The sequence below is a fragment of the Pempheris klunzingeri genome, chromosome 3 (genome assembly GCF_042242105.1).
Source record: "Pempheris klunzingeri isolate RE-2024b chromosome 3, fPemKlu1.hap1, whole genome shotgun sequence".
In the NCBI taxonomy this organism is placed as follows: domain Eukaryota; kingdom Metazoa; phylum Chordata; class Actinopteri; order Acropomatiformes; family Pempheridae; genus Pempheris; species Pempheris klunzingeri.
Genome location: NC_092014.1, coordinates 21,984,826 through 22,011,141, shown reverse-complemented (window position 1 = coordinate 22,011,141; position 26,316 = coordinate 21,984,826). Strand labels below are relative to the sequence as shown.

The 26,316-nt window shown below is 42.2% G+C and overlaps 3 protein-coding genes across 7 annotated transcripts; all 3 read right to left on the bottom strand.

The window, feature by feature from the left end:
• Window positions 1–741: 741 nt before the first annotated feature.
• Window positions 742–6,092, bottom strand: as3mt (arsenite methyltransferase). The gene is made up of 11 exons (XM_070827479.1): window positions 5,983–6,092; window positions 5,638–5,686; window positions 5,234–5,361; window positions 4,982–5,132; window positions 4,740–4,876; window positions 4,569–4,638; window positions 4,329–4,410; window positions 4,120–4,251; window positions 2,976–3,115; window positions 2,771–2,893; window positions 742–1,777 (listed from the first exon to the last, which is right to left on the bottom strand). The coding sequence occupies exons 1-11, from the start codon at window positions 5,997–5,999 to the stop codon at window positions 1,679–1,681; spliced, it is 1,128 nt and encodes a 375-aa protein (XP_070683580.1). The 5' UTR covers window positions 6,000–6,092; the 3' UTR covers window positions 742–1,678.
• Window positions 6,093–6,890: 798 nt separating this feature from the next.
• On the bottom strand, window positions 6,891–20,940 carry wbp1lb (WW domain binding protein 1-like b). 5 transcript variants are annotated; one of them, XM_070856570.1, is made up of 4 exons: window positions 20,536–20,940; window positions 14,712–14,814; window positions 11,069–11,230; window positions 6,891–10,378 (listed from the first exon to the last, which is right to left on the bottom strand). In XM_070856570.1, the coding sequence occupies exons 1-4, from the start codon at window positions 20,620–20,622 to the stop codon at window positions 9,525–9,527; spliced, it is 1,206 nt and encodes a 401-aa protein (XP_070712671.1). In that variant the 5' UTR covers window positions 20,623–20,940; the 3' UTR covers window positions 6,891–9,524. The 5 variants fall into 5 exon arrangements, 2 of the variants coding, with proteins under 2 accessions (XP_070712671.1, XP_070712672.1); XM_070856571.1 differs by lacking the exon at window positions 20,536–20,940 and adding an exon at window positions 16,398–16,520; XR_011587160.1 differs by lacking the exons at window positions 6,891–10,378; window positions 11,069–11,230 and adding an exon at window positions 12,971–13,451 and having other exon boundaries at window positions 13,541–14,814; window positions 20,536–20,559.
• A 564-nt stretch (window positions 20,941–21,504) lies between these two features.
• Window positions 21,505–26,289, bottom strand: poll (polymerase (DNA directed), lambda). Its single transcript, XM_070827584.1, has 9 exons — window positions 26,244–26,289; window positions 25,386–25,528; window positions 24,917–25,214; window positions 24,544–24,661; window positions 23,989–24,327; window positions 23,676–23,849; window positions 23,226–23,354; window positions 22,414–22,582; window positions 21,505–22,314 (listed from the first exon to the last, which is right to left on the bottom strand). Exons 2-9 carry the CDS (start codon window positions 25,498–25,500, stop codon window positions 21,953–21,955), a joined length of 1,704 nt encoding a protein of 567 aa, XP_070683685.1. The 5' UTR covers window positions 25,501–25,528; window positions 26,244–26,289; the 3' UTR covers window positions 21,505–21,952.
• Between the last annotated feature and the right edge of the window lie 27 nt (window positions 26,290–26,316).

The window sequence follows — 26,316 nt, the reverse complement described above, 5'->3', positions numbered from 1 at the left end:
ATCAGGAGCGGCCGCTGGCCGGGGGGCGGGGCGTCCGCTGCCTCCTTGGCGAATCAAAATCCAAAACAAGTGCACCTCATGTTAAGAGACGGACAGGACTCTACTCGTGACTTTTTTAACATGTATCCCGCTACAGGAGATAACCAGTGTTCAGGATCACAGTGCATTTGATAAAAAAAAATGGCACATCAGTTACCTAAGAAACACGGATACCTGCACAGTATAATGCACTGCAGTAGAGTTTAAATAAATACTGCTTTTTAATGTTACATGTATATTGAGACTGCCAGAGGTTTTGAGCCAACTGCACGCTCAACTTTGAGGTGTTTAGTTTTACATTAATAATGTAATAATGTAGTGGGTGTGGCGCACAGCTGTCAGTCCTAAACTTTTTGACAAGTGATCCCTGAAAATGAAGCACCATCATTTAGGGCTGTTAAGGGGCCTTCATTTGGATGTGAGTTAACAGGCTGTACAACCAAAGACACAATTTTGCTCTGTATTTCATGAGAAAAGTGGTAAAAACACACTATTTTTCTTTCTCCTCCTTCTGATCCCTACAGTGTATAGTTTCAGAGAGGGTGTCAGTTCATCAGTGACCAGTGCTTAAGGCCCATTTCATATCAACTATGAAGCATTCGTTCTTCTGCAGGCTTGTTCTTGGCTTGTAATCACAGCATGAAATACTGGTGTAAAGAAGTCAAAATGTGATATGTGTAAAAATGAAAAAAAACCTTTAATTGATTGACAATATTTATTGTCCTATAAAATTAATAGCATGATTAGCATTATCATTACCTTAACATGCTGATATTGGTTAAAACATTGCTGTGAAGCTCACACTAGTCCAAAACCTGTCAATATACTGCCCAAATCAAATATTATTCGAAGGAATACAGCAGAAGCAGCGTCACCTGGTGAGGCAAAGGTGGAAAAGTCCTGACGAAGGTGTGAATGACAGTGATCAGATGTCTAAGAGAAATGGAAAAAATGAGCCTCCAAAGTATTTCATTTGTGTCCGATTCTGTTTGAGATTATGAGCTAAGTTCTGAATTTTTAGGTACATGGATCATACCTTGATCCAAAGTCATTTTATCAGTGCAAAATTCTGATTTGAATAAATGAAATTCACAGACACGGTTCATACAAAATCCAATCACTTCCAAACCTTTTCAAGGTGCTTAAACCAAAAATTTCTCAGCTCTTAAAGCCATCATAAGTTTACAGAATTCCTTTATGATCTTTATACTCACTCTCCAGCTGCTCATATTAACTTTGATTGTCTGTTCTGGACTATCAGGACTATTCAATGCTTGGTGATATCAAGAGTAAGGAATCAACAGAGTGCTTATCTAGCTATGAACTAGCTACGAATGACGAGTGAACGCAAGGAAGAAACTTTTCAGATTACTGGTTTGCATGAGTGGTTGTGTAGGTGATACACCAGATTATGTTGTAAACTGAGCATATTTCAATGAATACATGGAGGAGATTAACAGGGAAAAGTGTACAGAAAGTCCAAAAACATAACACGCTCATGTGTAATTAAGGATTAATTTCAACTGCTGAAATCTCATTTGAAAGTGTAAATAAGACACAGAATAGTGACACTGCGGTACATTTACAATGCACACACAGTATGATGCTGGGAGTGTATGTTTCCCTGCTCTTCCCACCATCATTTGCAGCAGGTAACAGACTGTGTGCTGCAGCACCCCCCTGTGGCTGAACCCGGACTCTGTTTCTGCGGCAGCTCAAAGGGATCCACAACTTCTGCCTGTGTCAACAGTTCAAAAAGGAAGAAACCATTAGGAGTGTGCAACATACGTTAAGTCTCCATTTAAGAATGACATCATAGCTGGGGTTTCATCCAAGGCAATTGTAGGGGGTTGTAAAAACGTTTGAAAAGTGAATTCTGACTTTTTAAAATCATTATCTAATATTAAACAGCAATTATTAGGCTCAATATTCTTTATAACAGGGGGATAAAACGTTGTTGTGCGCTGAGCCTTTAAACGCATGTCTACTCGTGATTTATGGCCCATTTGTCTCGTTTATCAGATAATGGTTATTTCCTAAATCAGCATGTCAAAGCAGCTGTGCTTGCAAGAACAGGACCAAAGGCTTTTTATTACTATTATCACCAACTAGCCGTGTTGATTAGAGAAAAATATGATTTCTCTTCAGAGGAGGCCGTCCAAAGGTTAAACCAGGTGACACATTTTGATAAATCACCCAGATTTTCAATTTTCAATTCCATTTGCTGCATTAAAACAACTGAAATCCCTCATGAGTATCAGAATAAGATGTCATTGGTGATTAAAGGATTATGGTAGTAATTGAAAGATGTATAGTGGTGTTTGTAGAAGAGTGTGTGTGTGTGTGTGTGTGTGTGTGTGTGCACAGAATGACCATGAGAGCTGATAAGATGGCAGTCCATTAGCTGAGAAGAGAACATTCCTTCCTGTTCAAGGTTCCCCAGCATGACTCCACAGTCTGGTTATGACTCCAAGACAGCTGCTTGACCTTGTGTGTGTGGATGTGTGCGTATGTATGTTTGAGTGGGTATGCGAGTGGGTGTGTGTAAGAACTTGCAGCATGCGTCCTGGTGCACACATGCGTGTGTGACCATGTGCACAGTTAAGACAGCGGGGCTCTCTGGGTGTGTCACACACTTGAAGCCGATACTGCAGGCACACTGACCTCTAGTGCTCAAATACACATCAGACACACACATTTCCACATCCAGGAATGTAGCTGTGACACTGACCTTAGGTTTGACTCCACAGGGCTCAGAGGGGCCTCCCGGTGGCTGGAAAGTGAAGTCCTCCTTAAATCTGGAATGGGTCAGGATGGAGGCCAACTCTCCATCAACCTCCACCACTTCATTGGCCTGTGAACACCCACATCTCACATCATTTGCAAACCGTGAACAGAAGTCATCGAACTGTTCTCAAACCGTACATTGCTCATACCTTGAATGTGTACTGATGGTCAAACTCAAAGCTGTCCTCTACTCCTGTAATGTCCCCGTTATATATGACCTGACAGGGCCTGGTGTTGCCTTTAGGGACCTTGAACAGGCGGTATGTGGCAGACACAAATTTGAAGTCACCTGCCTTGCCAGAAACAGGTACAAGAATCAATAAATACACAAAGGTCAACCTGGCACACAGTAATTTATAATGTCTTGTGTGGTATATTCATTGAACTAGCCCAGAATAATTGGCTGCTGGCAATAACAGTTTAGTAGAACCCAACTGAGCACATGTTAAACATTAACCAGAGCTGTGCAGCACAAATTAAATCCAACTGTAGCTTTGTAAATCTAAATTAAGAAAATATACTTGTCTCAACCAAGGCAACCGTTACTAATTAAGTATTAAGATACCAACAGTTTTAGCATTTACATCACTCACACTGAGAAAACAAAATTAAGTTAACTAGAAAATAGTAATAATATTTTTTCATTTAGTACCTTCCGACAATTCAGCAAACAATTGAAATATTGTAGCTGGGAACAGTCACAGCTAATGTAATTTTTGAAATTGGTAAATGTAGACACAAGATTAATATCTAAAACCAAATAATTTGTTCTTTGGCATACATCTCATGTCTTTGTCTGCTGAATAGAATTCAGTCTGTAGAACAATATCTTGGCAGCAGGTGTCCACTATCAACATTACAACAAAGAGTGTTTTTATACAATGAGCATGAAATTCTTCGGAGAAAACCCGTGTGCCAGTAGATGTTTGGTGAAGACATTGCTGTCAAGAATGTTAATGGATCCACAGGAGTAAAGGAGAGAGTAGATATGTAGTAAAAGCCTGTGGGTTAACACCAGCACAAACGTTAAAGGCCCTTTACACCCATGGGTCCATCCACACAGGTGATTTCACTTGAGACTTTTTAGACTTCTGTGTGGGTGTGTGCAAACTGGGTTTGACTGACACCTCCCTCGCCCTCCTATAGGTTTTACTGCACCTGTCTGGTGACCTCACATAACTCAGAATTAATTTCATCCAGTGAGAAAATTAATGCTCGCTACTGCAACCCACCCTGAGCTATAGTTCAGAAACAAGCAAACAAGACAAATAAAGAAAAAAAATAGAGTCGGACCCAGAACATCCTGCAGCTCTTTGTTGTCGACAGTGACGACGCTAGCCGCGACCAGCCGTGGTGAGCTGAAGCCCACCTCTTCAGCCAAACGCAGCAGATCCTTCCACCACAGCGCTCCACCAAGGCACTCGCCTGCCAAGATAAATCACACTGATATTCTGGCACATGTGGGTGAGCTTTTATGGCAGCGGGATATTAAGCTGACCCACCCCAAAGGACTTTGTGGTTTTTAATTTCCTCTGTGATTCTTCCACTGCTGTAGATGTCACTGAAGTACAGCTCGCCTCCATCCTAAAGACATGAAGACAAACAGTGTGTGCAGTGACTATCAATGGAAGCTACAGAGACAAATAGGTTTAATGATTCATGATTAAAAATGGTTTTGCCTTCAGGCCGACCATTCACATCCCATTTTCAGGGACTTGATTGGAAAGTCAAAAGCTGTGCACCTTGAGCACGCTGTAGGCTTCAGCCAGGACTCGCTTCTTGTCTGGAGAGAGATTCACCACACAGTTGGAACTGCGTCAGAAAATCAACATTTCAGGACAATTTCTCTAGAATTACACGGCATTAACATACAGAACAAACAGGGAGAAAGCCAGACAAGAAAGACTTCTTACATAATGATATCAAATGAGCTCTTTTCCAGACCGGCCTCTGTTAAGGCCTCAATGTAGCCCCGGACAAAACTGACATTGGGCTTCTTGTAGCCAAACTCTTTCATGTGGTAGTCCAGATTTGTCCTGGCCACTTCCAGCTAGAAGAGAACACAGACTTGTATGAAATCCCTCCACTGGGTCACCTTTCTGTATGCATCACTGACAGCTCTCTGTAGCCGTACTGTGACGCTGATGTACGTTACCTGGTCCTCCGTCATGTCAATGCCAGTGACGTGGCCCTTCTCGCCCACCAGTTGACTCAGCACGTAGCAGTCCCTCCCACTTCCACTGCCCAGGTCCAGGATCCTGCAGCCCCCCAGGCTCTCTGGCACCACCAGGCCGCAGCCGTAGTACCTGAGGGAGAGGGACGGCCCTCTGTGAGTATCTGTTTGTTCTGCTGCAGTGTAAACACATCTGAAGCGACAGGCAGGGAGTGGGACCAACAGCCCAGAGACCTGGCAGTGACATCTGGGTGCACTTTCTTCAGAGCCTGGCGGATGAAGGCCGGGATGGGCCTGGCTAGAGGCACACAGGCATTGCTCTTCAGGTCTGAGGAGTTCTTCAGCACCTTCCCATAGTAGTCCTGTTTGAGAGGAGAAAGGCTGGCTATAGATGGTCCTGAGCTGGCAGCAGGCTGTTATCAGTCAGTGCCTGGCAGGTAGAGCAAAAGTAACCATTGACTAATAATAAAAGGTCACTTCAAAGCTGTACTTTGGTCGGTGACTTCACCTCTGGGGACAGGAGGAAGAGCAGTGCTGGACTACACAATTATGTTTTAAATAAAGAGATGTTTTGCTAATCGCAGCACTTGGGCTGAGCTAGCGGCCAGTCTGACATGTACAAGAAGGTGATATATTACCTTGACATCCACATGGATGCTGCTGTCAGCGAAGCCTTTTGCACACGCACTGAAAAAAGAGGGTTTTATGCGTCAACGTCATAAAGTATGTTGCTACAGCTAATGTTAGCTAACTAAGTGCTAACATCAGCAGGCTGGCAGCAACAAATGCACAGTTATATTACACAAGTTTACTTGTAACTTTATAAGTTACAAATGGCTAATTATCAATGACAGACGACACTATAAAACAACTACTAACCCTTTATGTGTCTCAAATCTGACACACGCTACTTATTAAACTGTAAAAAGCAAACACAAAAACATAAAACATAAAAATAAGACGTGTTTTTAGTTTGTTCTTACCTTTTTTCTTCAGTCATTGTGTCCAGTGTTAGCAGAGATTACAGAGCGAGCTGTCTGCAGTGTAAACACAGCACACCAGTGAGCAGCAGCAGCAGCAGCACGTCCCTCACTCACTCACTCACTCACTGCCTCTTCTAAGAGTGACATGCTAACTTTAAGATGCACACCGCCACCTACTGTACCGGAGTGTCTATAACAGGATCTACTTTACACGACTCTATGATAATAATAATACTATTGTATGCTCTTATTTTACCAAGTTACCGACAGTTACCTTCCCCGATTTCACTCCTTGTTTTTTATTATTATTTATTAGTAGTATTATTTGAAGTCCATGGTTTGTGATTAAACCTTGATCCACATAGAATTTCTCTTCTACTTCTTCCTCGAACTCTCTGTGCTTTTTATTTTGTTTTTGCTGTTATTTTTTTTTTGTCAAAATTAAAAAAAGATTCTTTTTGATTAATGCTCTACCCTCTCATTTTCTCAATGCTATGCCAATTATGTGCCTCATACTTTGTGATCTTTCAGCTATCCTGTCTGCAAATGTATTTCCTCTTTAATCCCACATCTGCAGGTATCCAACTATATTGTGCAACTATACCCAGTGTCTGAATTCTGACTACATATAGAATAATTGAAAACATAAGATTGTCCCTGATTGAATTGATAGTCTGCTAACTTAAAAGTACAGTTACAGAGTCTATGCACTGCAGCACCGTGTCATTGTCTCAGCTGTATTTTGAGCCTCTAACAAAAACTGGATCCTGATACATCAAATAAAGTATATGTGTTATGTTATATTTGCATTAAGTCTTGACAAGTGCAGGTGTAATGGTCCACTCAAAAAAGAAACTCCACTCAGTGTTGACAACAAAAGGAGACTGCTTGAATTTCATAAGGGCATGTTTATTGAACATACATCCATCTCAGTTGTTGTAATAAATGGCTTATGATCAGAACATTCAAAGGATATGTGCAAAACTTACACACACTGGTGAGGAAAGAAAACATGTCTTTGGCGAGATGCCCCTGATCTTGTTAACAAGTTATGTACGGTATTGTTAGTCAAACGTACCCTTCACAGAATTTCAGGATAAGTCTCAAAAGAAGTTCAATCTTCTCTTAACAGAAAAAAAAAATAATACCCATAATGATAAAGATAACAATAAAGCTAATGATTTCATAAAAATTATGAAAGCAACTATTTGGTTGACATACATGTTACAGAATATAATACACAATTTGCAAATATAAAGTGGTTCTGATTTTTTTTTATTTTGAGTTACTTTTTTTTAAAGGATTCACCTGCTATGAAAAGTAGCTCATCTTGGTACTACATGTATCACGATTACACCATCACACGCTCTAGCTCACCAAAAGCACTAACATTTAAAGCACTTTAGAGTGTGTTCAGGCATCGATGGGTAAAAGTCAGTCATCTTACTGTTAACACAGGAAGTTCACGCTGCAAACTAACTTGTGCTTGAAAGTTTGGGAGACTTCTTCCGTTAAGATTGTTTTAGGGAAATCTGAGAGACAGATGGCTGAAACATTTGTGCTTTGCAGATGTTATAATGTGTGCGTTGTTAAGGGTTTGAAACAATGGCGTTTTTATTCCATTCATTTCAGAATGGGCAAACAAAAACTCAATTTCTAGTATTAGATCAATGAACATCTACTGTAATACAGTTCCTGTATGATTTGAATGAAATGGTCAATTTAAAACATTCAAGCTCTTAAAGGCATTTTGGGTCCTCTAGAAAAGATACAATCATGGAACGAATACCGTTTACTACTTACTGCTCAGAGTTCTTTTCTACGTGTTTGTTTTCTATCTGCGGTGCAGCTTTACACATATTGCTTGTTAACTTGTTTGTCCATCAAAAAAATACACACATGCTTCTTTATGATAGATATTAAGAATAACCAACGATCAAACTGTTATTTTATTACCTTATTTGATTCTGTTTGGGTTTATTTTTTTCATATAAACTACAAGCCAACTGTTCTAAAATTGCACTGTTGGGTTAAATACTTATTACAAATAATGTATGTGCAAACTTCAATTGTTTGCTCCCCAACCGTAGTCACTGTGGCATTAATTACCTTCATATAAAACTAAAAGTAAGTTGATTAAAAATTCTTTTAAGGTTTTAAAAGAAAATATGAACATTTCCTCTCTCAGACTGAGTTCAAATGCAGAAGGTTGCCAGGGTCATCCATTAGTAAAAACTTAATGGATCCTTCAGGATGCTGATAGAAATGATTAATTAGTGAATACCCCGACAAAGGCATGGTTAAATTGTGCTAATATGAAAATCCAATACAAAGAGTAGAAATGTTTTCCTACTGTATAGCTGGTGAGGGTGGTAATGAAGTGACTGACACAAAAGTTGAGGTCTGATGTTGATGCAGGTACCAAAACTTGGTCCCTGCTTTCTCATGGTTTCTCAGTTTCACTTAAGATTATGATGGTTCATTAAAATTATGCATGTCTTTTTTCGTAGGCACAAGTTATAAACATTCATTACATTAATTTGTTTACATGATTGCGTACAAAGTGAACAACCCGCAGAGGTCCATTTTTGGTGTTGCGACAAAACCCTAAGAGACTAAATCATGTGCTGCAATTTAGGACTGAATTAATGACAGTAAGCATTTGTTTTGATTTTCAGCTAAATGCTTCATTTATAAAGATAAATACATTTTGTGCAAAATAGGAACTGCTCACATGAAGCTTTGTTAATGCACTTATACCTCTCTATCACAGGGTATCTAGCAGGGCAGATAGAGAGCAACATAAACAGACGTGAGGCAGAGCGGTTTTTAATCGCTAGAAAAGCACTTTAGAAGCATGAGTCTAACGGGACGTCCCACACAGTCTTGTTCTAGTGTCCCTGTACAGTATCAGTTTGCATAAGCACACACTGTGGTAAATCCACATTGCACTCATCCAAAATGTTCCTGCCCCCACCCCCCACCCCCCACTTCCCAACTATGTAGTTTCCTGCCTGCAGAGAACGGCTTTGCAGAATTGTTGCAAGCACCTGGTGAGGAGAGCTGCATTCATCCTGGGAGGTGATTGTCATCAGTGACATCACAGCTTCACCTATCAAGTCTCGGACTGTGTATCAGTAGCTTCCATTGCATGAAGGACAACTGAAGGGCTGTGTGTGTGTGTGTGTGTGTGTGTGTGTGTATGTGTGTGTGCGTGCGCAGTGTGAGAAGTCTCAATTGCCACAGGTTGTTAAAGGGCTTGTGTTGCCCAAACATAACCCCAAATACACAGGTTAAGGCCACTGTTCCAATGGAGGGAGGAGCCCGCTTTCTCAACCTTTGGATCTCGACCAGTTTTAGGTTGAGATTCCACTTGCTGCTCCCACACCTGTTTAATCTAAGATGCACACATTCATAAAAATACTCACTTAGAAAGTATTTAGACATAAAGCACTTGCTCAGATACAAAAGCATACGCCTCCGTGCTCTCTGTCAAGTGCTCTCTCCTTCCCTCTATGACATAAGGGTGTGTTAACTGTGTTTCAGCCCTGCGGCTCAGTGCTGGTGCTGTGGTGCGGTCCCTCCTGCTCGTTGATGGTGTGGAGGAGGAGGCAGACTGGGGCATGGAGTGAGGCGCTGCCTACCTGGTGAGCTGGCTGGGGAGGTCCCGATGGCCCACGTGCGACCCGCCTCTCCAGCCCACCTAGCGCCTGCTCGTCCTCCACACTGAAGGAGGCTCGATGACCGCAGCTGTCGCAGAAGTCTCCCGCCTCCTCTCCCTCCTCCTCCTCCTGCTGCTGCTGCTGCTGCTCCTCGTCATCTCCGTCGCGCCCCAGCAGGCTCTCTAGCTCCCTCAGCTCCTTGCCTTCATGGCCTGTCCCTCCAGCTCCGCTAAAACCGTTGCTCCCACGTGTGCCGCACACACACACCTCAATCCCAGAGTCCCCCGTGAACCGCCTCCTCCTTCCATTGGGGAGTCGATCCTTTTCCTCAGCGCAACCCTCTGACAGGTCCTTCAGCAGGGGGTCCTTGCAGGAGTCGTCCCCGCTTTCATTTCTTTTCTCCTGGCTGGTGAAACCCTCGCTACCGAGTCCATCTGACAGCAGTATCCTGCCCGAATCTTGTGCTGTCTGCGCGGGCTTGTTGTCAGGCTTTGGCCTAAAGTCTAAAGTGGGCTGCTGTGGTTCCTCTATGCTGGGTCTGCAACACAGACTGTCAGAGACCGGGGCCACTGGAGTGGGCTGGATGGTTGGACAGTGTCCCTCCTGTTCAGGAGTCAGCGGACTGGAAGCCACTGAGGATGGGCCTGTGTGTAAGGCACTATAGGGAGGGGGGGGAGTCGGTGGCCGGTTGACCACCTCTTCATAATCAGGCAGGAGGTAGTTTGGCAGAAACCCTGAAGAGAAAGGGAAAAAACAGCTTTGAGCACAAAAAAAGCACAAATTTGCATATGCACTAGAAAAAAATGCACACAGCTAAAATCATTTTGCAAGGTAAGCAACACTTATATGGGTCGGTTTTCCCTTTAAATAAACCTTGGAAAATTTTGGAAACACAATTTCAGTGTGATCTCAGTGAACTTCCTACACCATTATTCAAGCATTCCCAACGCGACAGGGGGAAAAAATTTAACAAAACAAGCTCATTTCTGGGTCAATTCTGTGCTGAGGACTGTTGCGAGATGGTGTTGCAACACTGGCGAAGTACCAAGAGAGCAAATGCTGGCCGTTTCCTGAAAACTGGGGCATGCAAACAGGGAAGGTTCTGACGCTGTGTGAAACCAGGGATACATCTCAGTGCAAACACTACATTTGAGCCAGGCACAACTGCTTTTAGTCAGACTACACTGCTTGGCTTGTCAATAGTTTTAAATTCCTTGGTCTGATGTAACTGGACTGCAACAACACACCCGACACAGGTGTGAGTCACACACTGCAGCTGGTAGGCCTGGTTGGGTAATACGAATTTGGGTACTAACAAGAGTCTTCATTCATCAAAAGAACTCATACAGAATTTTGAAATGCACACAACCCAAAAAACGTTACTTTGATCGTCATGTTGTGTATGTTTGAGTGGCGGCCCTTACTGAAGTAGAAGGGCACAGAGGGGTAGTTGTGTGCTTCGCGGTAGGCGATGAGGTTGATCTCGTGCTGCCGTTGTTGCTGCTGCAGCCGATGTTTGGTGCGGCGATGGTGACACACACAGCAGCAGCTCAGAATGAAGATGATCGCCCAAACCAACCAGAACCCTGAAGTGAGAGGAAGGTCGACACTGTTGTGTTACGTTCGCAGAGGGGAAAATGGACAAAACGGAAATGTGACTGCTTGATATTCTAAAATAAACACACGTGGTGATGAATGGGTTTGAACAGGAAAAGACTGCGCTCTACAATATCCAAACCGTTGGACTGCACTAGCTTGCTGTGATGTAACATGAAGTGCCTGCTGCCAACACAAACATAAAAGAGCAGATCAAATGCTGCCAACATCTGGTTCTGACATAGTGGGGCACTCACATGTCTGTATACAATATGTATTGTCTGTGTTGCAGTATGAATTTTATGTCATAGAATCAATTCAGTCAGCATTGAGAGGTCAGAGTCCGCTCTTATCTCTGAGACAAACTACACAGATTTACAGTCTTCTTTCTCCACAGAGTGACCCCAACCTTTACGCTACGGCTGAACTCTGACTTATAAATATAGACTTATAAATAGAGATATAAACATTGCCTGAAATATTCTGGTCCAACCTTGCAGGAAAATAAAAACAGTGGAATGAAATCTGGGCAGAACAATAGTAGCAATTTCATTTGCAGATGCAGTTCTTTTTTGGCATAAGCACTGTGACAAACACATCCCGACACAATGCGACTGTTAAAGAACACTCTGTGCTTTTTACATATGGCATGAAGTTATTTGTGGACGTGTACTATCTAGAGTCCAGTCTAAACAGCAGCAGGGAACAGAAAACTGAGTGAAGCTTCGAAAAAATAAAAAGCAAAAAAGAAAAGAAAAACGCCCCAGTTTGTGTTTACGGTGCTTCTAATAAGTAGAACGCCACGACGTCGACACAGAAATATGTGGGAACTTCACTTCAAGGACTTCAGGGAACGGCAGCATGTGTCCCTGGAAAATAAGAATGTAAACTACAATATGGCAGTCAGCACAGAGCATCTCTGTCGTGATATGTATTCTTCTGTTCTAGCCATTTAATGACTTAATAATCTATTATAATTGACAATCAAATTATATATAAGGATATAATTTGATTGTTGATTAGTGCAGCTTTTTGTGGCCACATGTCATTCTGCCACTGGACAAATTCTGAAAGAAGAAAAATCACTGCATTAGATCTAAACCAAAATCAGAGACACCAGTGCTTTGGTCCTCATCAGGTCATCAATACATATTTAATGTTGGAATATGAATCCATCTCAAGTCAGCTCCTTATTTCTAAAAGTCCACAACAACTGTTGTTCCTGCCTTTGTCCTTGAACTCAACTCACCACTACCAAGGTCTGAAATACAGACATTACGAATCTCTTACTGACCTTGATTTACACATAGTAGCTTATTGCAGATAAAACTGGCATTGGTGTAATATGTCAGCTGATGAGTACCGACAAGTGCAGCACAGAGGTGCTACACTAAGCGTGAAGACATATAGAAGCAGTTTGATACCAGAGGAACGGACAATGTCCTACTCAGTATGCATCTTGGTGAACGTAAAAATTTAAAACTCTAAGTAACCCATATCAAGAATGTTTGTGGACGTCTGTGCATCTGATGTGTTTGTTTTGTTTTGTCATCTGATTTGTTTTAAACTGCCAAATATCAGTATCGGCCTTAAAGAAATCAGTCCCACTATAGTTAGTACTTTATACTTTACTTTATTATTGCGTAGGATATTCACATCATATGGGGTATCTGCAATAAACTAATATTGGTCATAACTTATTGCACAAACCCACAGTGACTTGATTGATTTATAAGTTTGAGCTTCGTCACAAGTTATGTATTTTCTAAGCCTGTGTTTTGTATCCAGTTAGGGACTCTCTAAAGGGCCCTAAGGTGAACTTGATCATCCCAGCATTCACATGCAAAGGATGCCAGCTGACCAATGAGGTCGTCACTCACATGCGCCTCATTGCTCACGCCCGTATTGATGTGGAACAAGCAATAAGATTCTTTTTCGAGCAGTGGCAGTTAGCTTGGCTCCAAAAATTGATAAAACACTTGAGATTTGTGCTGCTTTAGTGAATTTAATACTGCACTTAACAACATTAATAGTACATCACATTAACATGATCAAAAACTGAAATGAGGTACAGCTTGAAAGTATAATATATACATACAAAAATAAAAAACTTTTTGTGTGCATCTGTGTAGACTTTGTCTAATGAAACATCCATTGCCAGATGACCAACTTGCAGCTCTGCAGCTCCAGAGACGTCAGCATCAGCTGATTCTGAAAAAAGGAGACATGGCTTACAATTGGTTTAATGTCACATTAGTTCAGACGTTGCTAATTTCTGGGTCAGCACATTTTCCACCAACCTGGAGGTAGGACCCACTCTGCCCTTGAAGCTGCAGGAGTCGTGTGGCTTTGCTCTCATTTTCTTTTCCATATTTAGTTGCAGTGTTGCCAGTGAAGGTGGGGTCAAAGTGTTCCATCAGAAATGTCTGTGGGTTAGTAGTGCTGCCCTCTTTGCTGTGCTGGTCCCTCGGTCCCGTCGGCCCGCTCCACCTGGACAGGGCTTAGCTTGACACAGGTCTCATAATAAGTGAGATCACTCTTACACGTTAGCGCCGTCGCATGTTCGGTATGGGGTACCTCGTCATGTGTCATCATCTGTGGGGCCACTCTGGAGGAGCTGACGAAACTTAAATTCTCCGAACTGTTTTGGGGAGCTTATTGGATCCGAGATTGCCATTGATGAGCCTGGTTTATGATGTTTGACATTAACATGCTCTGCATTCTTTCATGTATTCCATTTATTCTGCACATCAGTACATGATGTCCCCTGATCTTTGACCGACTGACTGCATTCTCAGTCAGTCATAAACTACACTGCACTGCAGTTGTATCTAACAGTGAAAAATGCAAGCACTGGAAACAGTAGTAAACATGTTATGAGAAGAGACACTGTTTTCACCTTTCACTGTGCTGCAGCTGACCGTCCTGGTCCAGCAACACAGCAGCACCCTGCTGTCTGTATTTCACCTGATGTTGTAGATGACGCCGAACTGTGTCTGCTTTTAGAAAGACAAGGTTGTGTCCCACCTCCTTCAACAAAACACGTCTGACTTTATGACTGAGTACGTGCTGGTGAGCTGCAGAGCTTTTCAGATTGTTCATCGATTCGCTGTCCGTAGCGACAGAGCAAATGAACTAGCTAGACACGGTACGGTACGTTATCCGAGGCCACTTCTTCAGGTTGTTCTCTCATCCCACGATAGCAGAAGGCAGAGCTATGATTATGAAAACAAAACTATGAAACAGATTATCCTGTTTAAGGTGCGACAAGTTGTGTCCCAACATCATTTGTTTTCGAAAAGCTCTGAGAAATTGGGACAAAACTGTAGCATACCGCCAATTCTAGCCATCAAATGACTGGAAGTGGCACCCATAATTCATGCAAGGATTTACGGGGGCCAGGAAAATTGTGAACACAGAGAGGGAGGGTGAGAAGAAAAACGAAACCCGGAGAAGAAGCCGGTTACTTACACCAGAGCTCATAGTAGTAGCTGCAGCACTGTGACTCCCCGCAGCAGTGTCCAGACTCGCAGATGTAGCTCTGGTTGTTCACACCTTCACAGTGCAGCAGGCTCTGCAAGAGGGAGGCAGTGTCACTTTAAAAAGGAATCCATCATCAACATCTCAACTTTCAAAAAATAAAACACCACCTCGAGGCATCCGGTTACGGTGTGCAGTGCCAATACAAAAACATAACAGAGCCCCCCACCATGTTTCATGTTGTATTTTTCAACTCACACAACGTGAAATCAGGTTTGTTCTGAGTTTTACACTGATCAACAGAAATACTGCCAAAGCTAAAACAGATCTATGAATTGATCTATATTAGGTCTAGCTAGAAAATTGTTGATACTGGAGATAAAAATCAGTCAGCTGTTTTTACAGCTACTTTTTAGCTGGTTTTAGCGCATTACATACATTATGTTACTTTTAACCTCTAACTTCACAGCTGGGCAGCTGAGCAATGATAATAACTAAAATGACTAAGGCCATTAAGCTTTTTGTGTTTTTGGAAGCCAACAAGTAATTCATTGGACGTCATTTTAAAGGAATCATTAACATTTGCATTTTGTCTTATCATTCATTTTAGTTGTCTGTCTTTTAGTTTTTATCCTGGTGAAATCCACTCTTTTTAGTCATGTCGTTTTTAGACATCATACATTAAAAATGCCTTCGTTCTATTCAAGCGTTCCAACGAGCCATGACAGTGTGACAGAGAGCCAGCATGCACAATGCCAGGAGCCTGACACTGAAGCAGCTAAATGGAATCCAGCCACCATTCGTTTTACTCATCGTACCTGTGCTTTTTCTTACTGTGCCAAATCAAACTGTCCTCTGACTTGTTTCTGCAGTTTACTGAAACATACACTGTGTCCAAGTTCCATACAGGCATACATATTTTTAAACAGGTTTTAAGTTGCGTGTTATGCAACATGTACACGCTGGAAAAACAACATAGTGATTATAAGGACAGAGTACATCCTCGGTGTAGTTAGTACGTAGTATAGGACTGGAACAGAGTGATTTCTTTCCATGTCTAGTCCTGATCTTTGTTTTAGAATAATAATGATGACCCTGCAGATATCCAGTGCCCAACATTTATACTTAGCTTTGACTCTGGAGTAAACAAGTCCTACCCACTTGTGCTTCTAAGCTGCTAGAGGTTCATTAGAGTTTCAGGCCCATATCAAGTGCAAATTTTTGAATCTCAGCCAGAAAAACACCAGTGAGTATGTCACATGTCTACTAAACAATTTAAACTAAAAAGTTTATCTGAGGCCTCATCAGATGTTAGAAAATGTCAGAGGGCATTTGACACAAAAGTCCAATTGCATCTGAAATCAATAAGAAATTTGTTACTTGCATGTTTTAACTGTCAATATTTCACACTAGCAGCTCTGCCTGATCAAATATTACAGAGCATATCCATCCCACACGTGAGAAGTTTAGCTGTGAAAGGACACTGGCTAGACATTAATCATATCAGATACATCGGCACAGTGCCAAAAGACAAGGGAGCGCTGTAATCAAAATCCTCTCATGGGAAAGGTCTATGGATTTTTCCAGGAGGATCCCTCAGATGTTTTCTTCTAGATTAGCTTAATGATTAGCTCGCCAAAGTTCGAAGTAAGGATAGTTTTTATCTCTAGAAATTACCGGAGCAGGTTCCAGACTACGAGGCATGATGATCCAGGGTCCAAAACTCCCAGACAGGTCCCTCCACCTCATGGGTCATTATCCCACAGAGGGGAAAAAAGTCAAACAGCTCTCAAACATACTCTCTCTCTCTCTCTCCCCCTCTCTGTCCACCCTACCCACACACACCCAAACCCACACACACTCCCTCACCTCACTCCAATCCAGGCCCAGACAGTGGACAAGGATTGCTCTACGGAAATTTCCAAGCAGCAGCGGAGAGCGAGCTCCTAGCTGAGCCGCTGCATGATAATTAAGGCGTGCAGAGCGCTGAAAGGTGTGTAAAGCGTGCGGCAGGGAGAGAACGGCAGGAAAAGCATGGACAAACCCAGACACAGAGCAGTAACGCAGGAATGATTCATCACACATGACACACCTGATCTGCACAAACCAAACTGCTGACATTAAATGTTTTAAACAACCTGGAACCCGACAGATTAATCATTCCCAACAGCTGTTTCAGCCTTATGATGCTACAAACAAGGCCAACAAAGAGGGATTTAATTCTCTGTGTCATAAACACACAATGTTCTGTTCCTCCACTTTGTCTCTGATAACTTCAGCTGTTTTCACTGACTCACTAGCTGGCCTCCACTATGTGCTCTCCACTTGGCAGGCTGAGGGTTTTTTGCAATTCGATACCAATTACCATCTAGTTTGTTTGGGTTCATGTAGCATAAAGATGGCCGAGTGCTGGAGCGGGGTCGGGATTTCGCAAAACAGACGTTCAGAAAGAAAAATGGCTCCATCCAAACCTTTGACATACATGTGACTCCACAAAATAAAATGAGGTGCAAAGATGCCAACCAAAAGGCTACACCTGAAGTAATGTAGGTCATCAGAGTCCATCCCAAAGTATTTTTTACTTCTCCTGTAAGACAGACAGTGACCGTGCAAAGAATCTGGACGAGCTAGATTCCTCTGTGTCCCATCCAAACCGGCAACAATGAAACAATCCTCCTCTCTCATGCTATACTACCAGACTAAAGGCGGATTTAGTTTCCGTCCCAGAGATGATGTCTGCATTAGAAAATAATAAACCCCAATAATGAGAAGCTGTTGAAACGTGCAGACAATGAGAACAGTTCAAAAATCCCCCGGTGACTATCGACTACTGTTCCTGAAGATAAGTGGCCACGGTTCTTAGTTAATTCTTGACCGCACAGTCAGAAGTTGATCCACTTAGCACAGGCCAGTAGGTCTTGGCAAGTTAGCTGATGGACCTCGCTGACCCCTTATTTATTATTCTGTCCTGCAACAAAGAAAGGTGCTCTTTCATAGTCATCAAGGTTATGCAGAACAAAACGCTGCTGATGCACTAATGCCAGACATTCCCCCAAAAGAGCGTCTTGCAAATTTCAACAGCCGAGGAGGTCAGTTCAACAAACTTTAGTTGCCTAATTTTATCTAAAAGTTAGAACATACAGTATGTTTGCCAGCACTTTTAAGATACAAGGTTTAGACAAACTCTAGTTGTTACTGTTTAAAGACTGCAATCAGGTTTTGACACAGAACTAAGTAAGCAGAATGATGGACTTGATAGGCTGAGCTATAACTTGCAGGATTATCATTATTTGTCAAAAAAGTATTGTGAACACGATCGAGAATTTTGATGCACTATAAGATGCTGATCCTTTGAGAAGGTTTCCACGATTGAGGGAATCTTTATTAAAAAAAAAAAACAGTATTTATGCATTCAAGGTGTGTGTGTATATGTGTGTGATGGAGGGTGACTCGCCCATCGTTAGCTTCATTTACCCCATGATGTCATATGACTGTAGAAGTTAACTCAGCTTCACAAACTCTTTGTCAAAGTGACATGTGACCATGGTCTTTTGTTTCATACAGATGCAGTAAACAGCAGCGTAAAGAAACAGAGAACACATCACAATGACCAAATATTGGATCTGCATACTGGCCTGCATAATGGAGTGGAAATGCTGTGTAGTGCTGATAAGAACATAGCAAATGAAAAATGCTAATCACAATGTCTGACAGTGACGTGTGATCACTCGCACTGTGACACTGATAAAATATAGCTGACTCTGTGTTGTGGGAAGTTTTAAAGGGGGTGAATGCAAATAGCAGATATATCTCAGGGCCATGTGATGCAACTGTGGGCTCCTCGTATCCGACGGCCATCAGCTTTACATGAACCAACAGTTTCCATACATCTGTTCCCAGGGATAATTTCACCACTTAAGTTCTTCTTGAAATGTGTTAATGTTAAATAACTGCCTGTAAATACGTGCCGTTTACTAACTGTGCAGTTTTTGCACACATGCATGCTCTGATAACAAACAGACACAGGTACTGCATGTGAACCGCATGCTGTAACAATGGTAACTGGACTTTTTTCTTTAACCTCACAGAAAAAACAGAAAGCTAACTTAGTGCATTAGTTTGTGACCCTTGTGCCTTGATAGCTTAACAGGACATTTGGACAGCGATATTTTAGCTTATTGGCTGCTGATAAAACAAAGATGGAGAGTTAACTGGTGTTTTCCTCCCTCACAGTTTTCAATCACTGCTTCTGTTCTTTCTTCTGGTTAAAGAAAAACAGCAATGATGGAGACGCCAATGATGACTTAGATGTATATTACTATGAAAATCTTTTGAATTTTGTATCAGACGGAGAAATAATTCTGATGCATCGTTTAGTTCTTAATCATTCTGATACAAGAATGCAGAGTGACTGCGCCTGACATCAAATGCTTGATGCAACATAATACTAAATCTGGGCTTCATAGCTATATGAAGTCTTACTGGGTAGTTTGCAAAAATGGGGTTTCATACTCATCGTTCCACATCTACTAGTGAAGTCACTCAATGCTTTGCCAGTAAATAAATGGATCGAGCACCATTAACACATCAAAAAAGCATAATATACCTCAATTCTAGTGCATCTCAGTGCATGTGCATGTACTTCAAGTTTTCACAGAACAGTCAAAGGATGATTGCTGACTAATACACCCTATATTAGATGAAAGTCAAAGGCTGATAAGGAACAGAACCGCATGCTGGCTAATCGCATTAACCCACCCACTCAAATAACACATGCACAAGTGTAGTCATAAGAAACACAACAACACTGCAACCTCTGCATGCCTCCAAGTCATGTAGCATCAAAATGTCCGATCGAGAATTGACGAATATCCTTCTTGGAGGGTGCAAGTTATTTTTGAGACTGGACAATTATTGAAAGCTTCTTTCTACTGTCTCACTGCCCAGACATTGCAATGTTGAATAACTGTGGCACAATCAATTCAGTATTAATTGTTTTCTGATCCCCTACATATGATCATGCATACTACAGTCATATTTAACTGTTACAGCACCCTAACATTATTTGTGTGTGTGTGTGTGTGTGTGTGTGTGTGTTGGGGGGGGGGGGGGGGGGGGGGGGGGGGGTCATTAAATGGAGAATGAAAAAAGCTGGAAATTTTACTTAAATTTCTGCACAAACTACATAAGAAGAAGACACACCAACTCACAGCGATACGGTAATTATTCTCCTTACACCATCCTTATTTCTGAGAAGAGTGAAGCTGATGACTGGTTCTACTGACAGGAGATTATAACGACGTCAGTGTCAACACACTCACAGCGTCAAACATTGTGTTGACACACAATAGCTTTTGGGTCCAGTTTTGGGTTCTCCTGTTTTGCTGGCAAATATTATTATAAAACTCATGTACCGGTGAGTGCTAGTTGTTATGTCTACCGGTGTGGCTGCCTTCATACCTGAAGAACTGCTTTAGTTGTTTATGCAACTCACTTCTGGCTAAAATGTCATTTACCATAAACAGAGCGAGGCCCGGACTCTCAGCGTCCCTTCACTTCATCGATGCTAGGTACGTTAGCTAGCGCGGCTAGCATCCGAACTTAGCTAGCATGCTAACATCTTTCTTGACAGCTCAGTACAAGTTAAAGCTGGCTAATATCTAACGACAACACACCACTTTGACGCAGTAGTGGCTGGGCTTGTCGTTTCATAGCCTAATACATGTCAAGTTGGACACTTCGCTAACTTAACCGGGTAAGTAGCTAGCTAACAGCCCTGTGGGAAAGAGGCTTGTTTTTGACTGCTCAGCCTTACCCTGTCTGCTGCGGACTCGGTGGGGGTGACGGAGCCGACAGCGTGCAGAAACAATCCCATTTTCAGAGCCGAACACACACCTGTCATTCCTCCAAAAAGTGGCTACAGCTACGGCAAAAACACGCATGCAAACGCTGTTGTTCACAAACTGTGGCCGAATATCCTCAACTATTTCTGGTAGCCTGTCGCGCTGAGAGGCCGCTGCGTGCGCCGCCTCCTCTGCGTTATGGACATTTCAACAAGGCACGCTGCTGGCGCAACTGGTTGCCGTCGGTGCCACTGGCTGATACAGCTGTTACACAAGCCGCTCCTCCAGCACAGCCACTCCGCCTCGGTTTGCTGGGTGTGGCGTGATCACCTCGACCCGATCCATGTGCGCAACGTGATGGGTGTTCAGTTCACGGATCTCCACTGGTTTTGCGGACTGACCGGCGATTGGACAGGACGGAGCAGATGGGAAGAGCCCGGCCAATCACCGATCGGTGCGTCTCCCGTGCATGGCCTTGTTGTCTTCCTGGGTCGCTCTTCTCGGGTTTATGGGACCACATGTTTAAAAGACAGTCGTCTCTGTCCTCGTGATCCAACTTCAAAATGATTTTAATCTGGTTAGACTGTAGAGAGTGACGGAAGAGAGGTTTCACTTTATGCTGAAGGCCAGTCAAATTCTTAGTCACTGTATCACTAGTGTACAAATCAGCTTATACTGTAACTAGAAGTGTCTTATTTTAGACTGAAGCTTGGAAGCATTAAGTTCTGAGTAAACTAATGTGCAGTACTGAAAAAAAGGAAGGAAGAAACAGGAAGTATATTTTATTATCTTTAATCATGTTTAATAAAATATGGTGTCAAGTATTTCCTATATTGACTTTCAAGAGCCAGTTCTTTTCCTACTCAAACCATAGTGGTAAGTAACATCTGTAGGTAGTTTTGGATTTACCACCTGAAGTTGAGCCTCCTGAGTGTTGAGTATTTGATTTTTTTTGCCTTGTATAATGGAAGTTTTGGAAACTGACATTTGTAAAACTAAACAGCAAGTTATCTTCTGACATTGCTCTAAGTTACTTAGTTTAATCCAACAATCTTCAGCAAAAAGAGACAGTCCCTACAAAATAAGAATAGCACATTTGTATTGTATTGGGCTGGCGGGAGAAGTTTCAGAGGTGGAAATCTCAAGACCTCAGCACATTCACAATCTAGAAAGACAGATACAACTACTGCTAAGTAAAAAAGTGTTTTTGACGTTTCAGTGAACCCAACCCTTTCATATATAGAATAATTTTAGAATTCAAGTCATACAGGGCTCTTACATGATCTGTCGAGTTGTAAAACAAAACATCCTTAAGACTGGTTATTTGAGAATAATTGCAGCTTCCATTGTCATCATTCATCATCATTCATCATTGTGATTGGGTAATCATCACCAGTCCCTTTCATGAGGCTGTCTGTATGGTATGTCTAAAAGACTAAAAACATCCTTCTCTGTCTGTGTAGTGAATGCGGTTCCGCCATACACCTTCAGGCTACCCTGACGCACCACGTCTTTGTTAAGCGAGTGCTCTGACAAGCTCATGTTTTTTGTCTTTGCCATGGCTCTCATTGAGCGGTTGAAGTGCGCCGAGCCGGTGAAATACATGAGAGCACATGCAAACTCATTGTAGGGCACTACGATGATGTCCAGCCTGCGATGGCGGCGGCCAGGTTCTGGCAAATGGCACACACCCATGTATTTCTTCTGCTCTCCATTCTCCTCGTGGCTCACCAGGTCGTCTGTCAAAAACCCTTCGAAATAAACCATATTTTTCAGTTTCTCTGGAGGAAAACAAACCTAAGAGTAGCGCGTGAGAAAATCCTCTAATACCTAAAAAAGATGGGGCTTACCACTGTCATGGAGGCTCTGCAACACTTTGCTGAAAATACCCTTGTGGGACTTGCCGTCAGGATGAGATATAAGTACGTCAACGTCTCCACATGTGGCTTTTCCCCGACGGTAGGAGCCACATGCCACCGCTATCAGCTGTGGGTCTATGGCTTGGGTAGCATCCCTCACCTGCAAACACCGCCAAAGAAAGAGTGATGGAGCTTTTTTAACATCTCTGGCTTCTCAAAAGTAGAAATGCGCAATGTTTACTTCACATGTTGTCTTGTTTTTCCCACCCACCACTACTGGCAAACAAGTAAGCTTTTACCTGTTTCCAGCCAAATACTGGGGGGTAGGCTCACTAAAGCATCACATATTATACTGACAAGCCTGAGGGAGTACACATGCTTTAGTCATCTATCTCATGTGCACTTTCTATCTGGCAGCTTTGGAGGAAAAAGAAAATCCAAGTAATACAATATGAAAACAACTAGCGTTGTACTCAGCGCTCTGGAGTGAACAGGTATCTGGCTTAGCTTAAGATGCAGCAAGTTTCAAGAGTTAGTTTTCCCCTTTGGGATGCTCCACTTTGAGAGAACACAGTCTGGTTTTCCCATTATGAAGCAGGCAAGGAAAGCTGACACAAACGTTTTCCAACTTTAGGCCTTCTGATTCCAAATTTCTGTGGTTTAGAGGAGGAATCTTTTTCAGAGATATCTCACCTCTGTGTAAACTAGACTATACATATCAAAGTGGTGAAGGATGCAAACATATTTTAGTCGTCACCACGGAATGATGCTTGTAGATATTGAGACAAATGAAGATGCATTACCACTTTCTCTATGGCTGCTGCTTCTTCTCTGGGCATTCGGTCAAGGAAGTCATCGTAGTGCTTGAGTCCTATTTTCTGAACGTTACTCAGGTGGGCTTTTGTGCGGATGTCCTCCAGTGTCCGAAATCCCTGCACCACAAATAACATTTTCAAGAATATCTTTACAGAATAGAGCATGCTATTTATTTGACATTTGGCTACCTGTGTTATCTTAACTGGGATAAGCCTCAAACATCTTACTTAGAGTTAGAGTTTCAATCCGGAGTTTATTTCAATTATTCAACATATCTTTTAGTACAAGTAGATATCTTTTGACTAAGTTGTAAATTGTACTTTGATGTGAATAGCCTTGGGATACATAAAACAGCCTTGCTGCAAAAGAATAGGTGCAAGCTTTAAGTCAAAGCATGCCTGTAATATTTTGATTCAGTGTGTGTGCGTCTGCCTTACCTGTTGGTACCACAGCTGTGCAGTTTTAGCTCCTGCACCCCAGATGTTAGTAAAAAGCTCCAGCACTGGCACAGCCTCCCCGATGTGATCGAGCTTCCGCAGGTGACCGCTCTCCATGATCTCATCAATTTTGTCGGCCATGCGTTTTCCAATTCCTTGGATCTGACAAGCCTCCTAAAACAAACAAAAATCTCCTGGTTAAAAAAGGAATAGATGTAAAACAATCATATGAAATAATCTGTGTTAAACGTCATCCAACAAAAAACACTACTAACATTAACAAAACAAATTAAAAACATCTGCACTACCTTACCTGATATGACGTAATAGGCTTGTGGTAACTCTTTAGTGCGTTGACAGCCTTGGAGTAGCTCAGCGCCCTCCACTTGTCCCCCTGGTGTGTGTAGGCCTTGGCCAGCAATTCTAGTTTGTCTGTGATGTGCTTGTTGAAGTTATTAGTTTTGGACTGGGAGGACTGGGCACAGACCCACTTCCCTAAGACCTCCTTCTGAGCAGCGGGGTCCACACCGGAGTCGAGGCTAGGGCCAGGAGTCTCCTCTTTGGGGTGCTGGCCAGAGATGAGAGCCTCCAGGTCATTCTGAGAGACCCTGTCTTCATCTCCTTGCACTTCCTCTTTAGTGTCTGGGACTGTCTGGGAGTAAAATGTAATGTAAAACTGTAATAACAATCCAGCACAAACAGACTTTGTCGTTGTTTGTCTCATCAGAATCAGAATCAGAATCAGAATTCCTTTATTGTCATTGTGCAAGAAGCACAACGAAATTTAAATGAGAAACAGCAGCTCTCATGGACAGTGCAAACATGTGTGCGTGTTGTGTGTTTTTCATGCGTGAACCAAAAAGCCTACCATGTCTATAGTCTCTTTATCCTTGCTTTGATCAGATATGGGCTCTACAATGGTTTCTTCAGCAGGCTTGGCATTCAACAACTCTTCTTTAATGTTTTCATCCTGAGTTTCAGATTCCCTGAGTGGAGAAAACATTAAAAGATGTTACAATACTGATGACTCATTGAATTTTCGAAGATATTTCGGCTGTTGTAATGTCAACAAACTTTTGTAAATACTTAAATTTTAAGTGGTGAATTTGATGTGAACAAATGAAAAGTAGATAAGCACATGTCTCCGTTTGTGATAAACTTGAAACATCAAAAGATACAGACACAGGGGACAAAAGCTTTCATACATCAGCGTCTTAAAAAAGTGCCATCAGATCATTAACCTGGTGGGTAGAAGGAGACTGTAGCTGGAAACATCCACCAGTTGTTTCTCACTGATGCACAAGCTCAACCAAGTGCATTTCACCAGTTGGACTCCAGAGGGCATACAATCCACTTTCAGTAGGCGCAGAGCCCTGTCACTGTCCATGCTGTCATCTACGACAACATGAGTGACACTGGGACACAGTGAACTCTCCGTCTGTCCTCCATTCTGCTGAATTTGTCTTTGGAAGATCTGGCACCTGGCGTTTCCTATTCCAGCAGGCACGATGTACATGGTGACACCATTAAAGGTGTTTCCTGTGACAGAAGACAGGAACACGTTATAATGAGTGAAAATGTTGCATCTTCTGGCATCTACTTTGGCGTTATCGGTTTTTGTCTTTCTCTTTAAGTCTTACACAGTTTTCTGATTTTTTTCTAGCCCCATCTTCATCATTTGTTTAGTCACTCTCACACATGCACACAAACCTGTGACATCACATTCATCAGGTTTCTTCTTTACTGGAGGTGCATCCTTTCCATGTAACACTTTGGCTCTTTTAACTTTGGGGAAAGCTTTTACTATCCCGTGACGAGGCTCCATCTCGTTTCTTGAAGGGGGAGCCAGTGGCCTGTGACAAGAGGCAGAATTGTAACGTTAGCTGTAACTTTGCAGAGTACAACTTGCTCTTAAATCTGGAACACAAGCTGTGTAGTGCTAATTGTACACTTAAATATACTAATTGTAGCACTGTTTGATTATGTATTTCATTCATTATGGAAACATCTTACTGCTATTTGTTTGCAGCGGTCACATTTCAATATAAAGTAGCATGAAATGCATGATGTAGCTATAGTACAAGGACCTCAATCCCACAGAAGTGAAGGAAATGTACTTTGTGCCATTTCACCATTGCAATGTGACTGTTATCTCGAATACCTACAGTTACAGCAGTAGTACAAACAGTCCAGCACATTCCTCATACAGTTAACGTTAATGTTACTGCAAAAATTAGCTGCATTGTCAACAAAAATGTGTACTTTATTTTAGCAGCATATAATATCAGCATAAACTGTACTTAGTGCAGATACTGAGCTGGGGGACACAGCAGTTAATCCTGCTTCGTAAAACAAGATGAGAAATCAATCTACTATAACAATATAGAGTTAGCTAACTACCTTTAGCTTATGCTAACGTTATAAACAACAAACGGTCAGCATTTAGACTATTCCAATTATCAAGCCACTCAAGATGCACGCTTACGCTAAAATTCATTCAAACATATCCATATAGTATTGCAGATTTAACGGGGAAAACTCTTTAAATCACAGTATTTTGTTTCTTACCCCTGTTCAAGTGGGACCTTTCATACAGACACCAGGGAAAACTGACAACATTCGCATGTTTCACTTCCGGGTC

Excerpts from the sequence above, each read along its gene's own strand:
- poll (XM_070827584.1), bottom strand. The coding sequence starts at position 25,500 with ATGGAGCCTCGTCACGGGATAGTAAAAGCTTTCCCCAAAGTTAAAAGA. Across the intron at positions 25,215-25,385 it reads TGATGAATGTGATGTCACAG|GAAACACCTTTAATGGTGTC; the intron begins GTTTGTGTGCAT and ends CTTCTGTCACAG. Across the intron at positions 24,662-24,916 it reads AGTCTCCTTCTACCCACCAG|GGAATCTGAAACTCAGGATG; the intron begins GTTAATGATCTG and ends TTCTCCACTCAG.
- as3mt (XM_070827479.1), bottom strand. Across the intron at positions 4,252-4,328 it reads AAACCACAAAGTCCTTTGGG|GCGAGTGCCTTGGTGGAGCG; the intron begins GTGGGTCAGCTT and ends TTATCTTGGCAG. Across the intron at positions 2,894-2,975 it reads ACCATCAGTACACATTCAAG|GCCAATGAAGTGGTGGAGGT; the intron begins GTATGAGCAATG and ends GGGTGTTCACAG.
- wbp1lb (XM_070856570.1), bottom strand. The coding sequence starts at position 20,622 with ATGACAGGTGTGTGTTCGGCTCTGAAAATGGGATTGTTTCTGCACGCT. Across the intron at positions 14,815-20,535 it reads CCGAGTCCGCAGCAGACAGG|AGCCTGCTGCACTGTGAAGG; the intron begins GTAAGGCTGAGC and ends TCCCTCTTGCAG. Across the intron at positions 11,231-14,711 it reads CTACTACTATGAGCTCTGGT|GGTTCTGGTTGGTTTGGGCG; the intron begins GTAAGTAACCGG and ends CTCTCACTTCAG.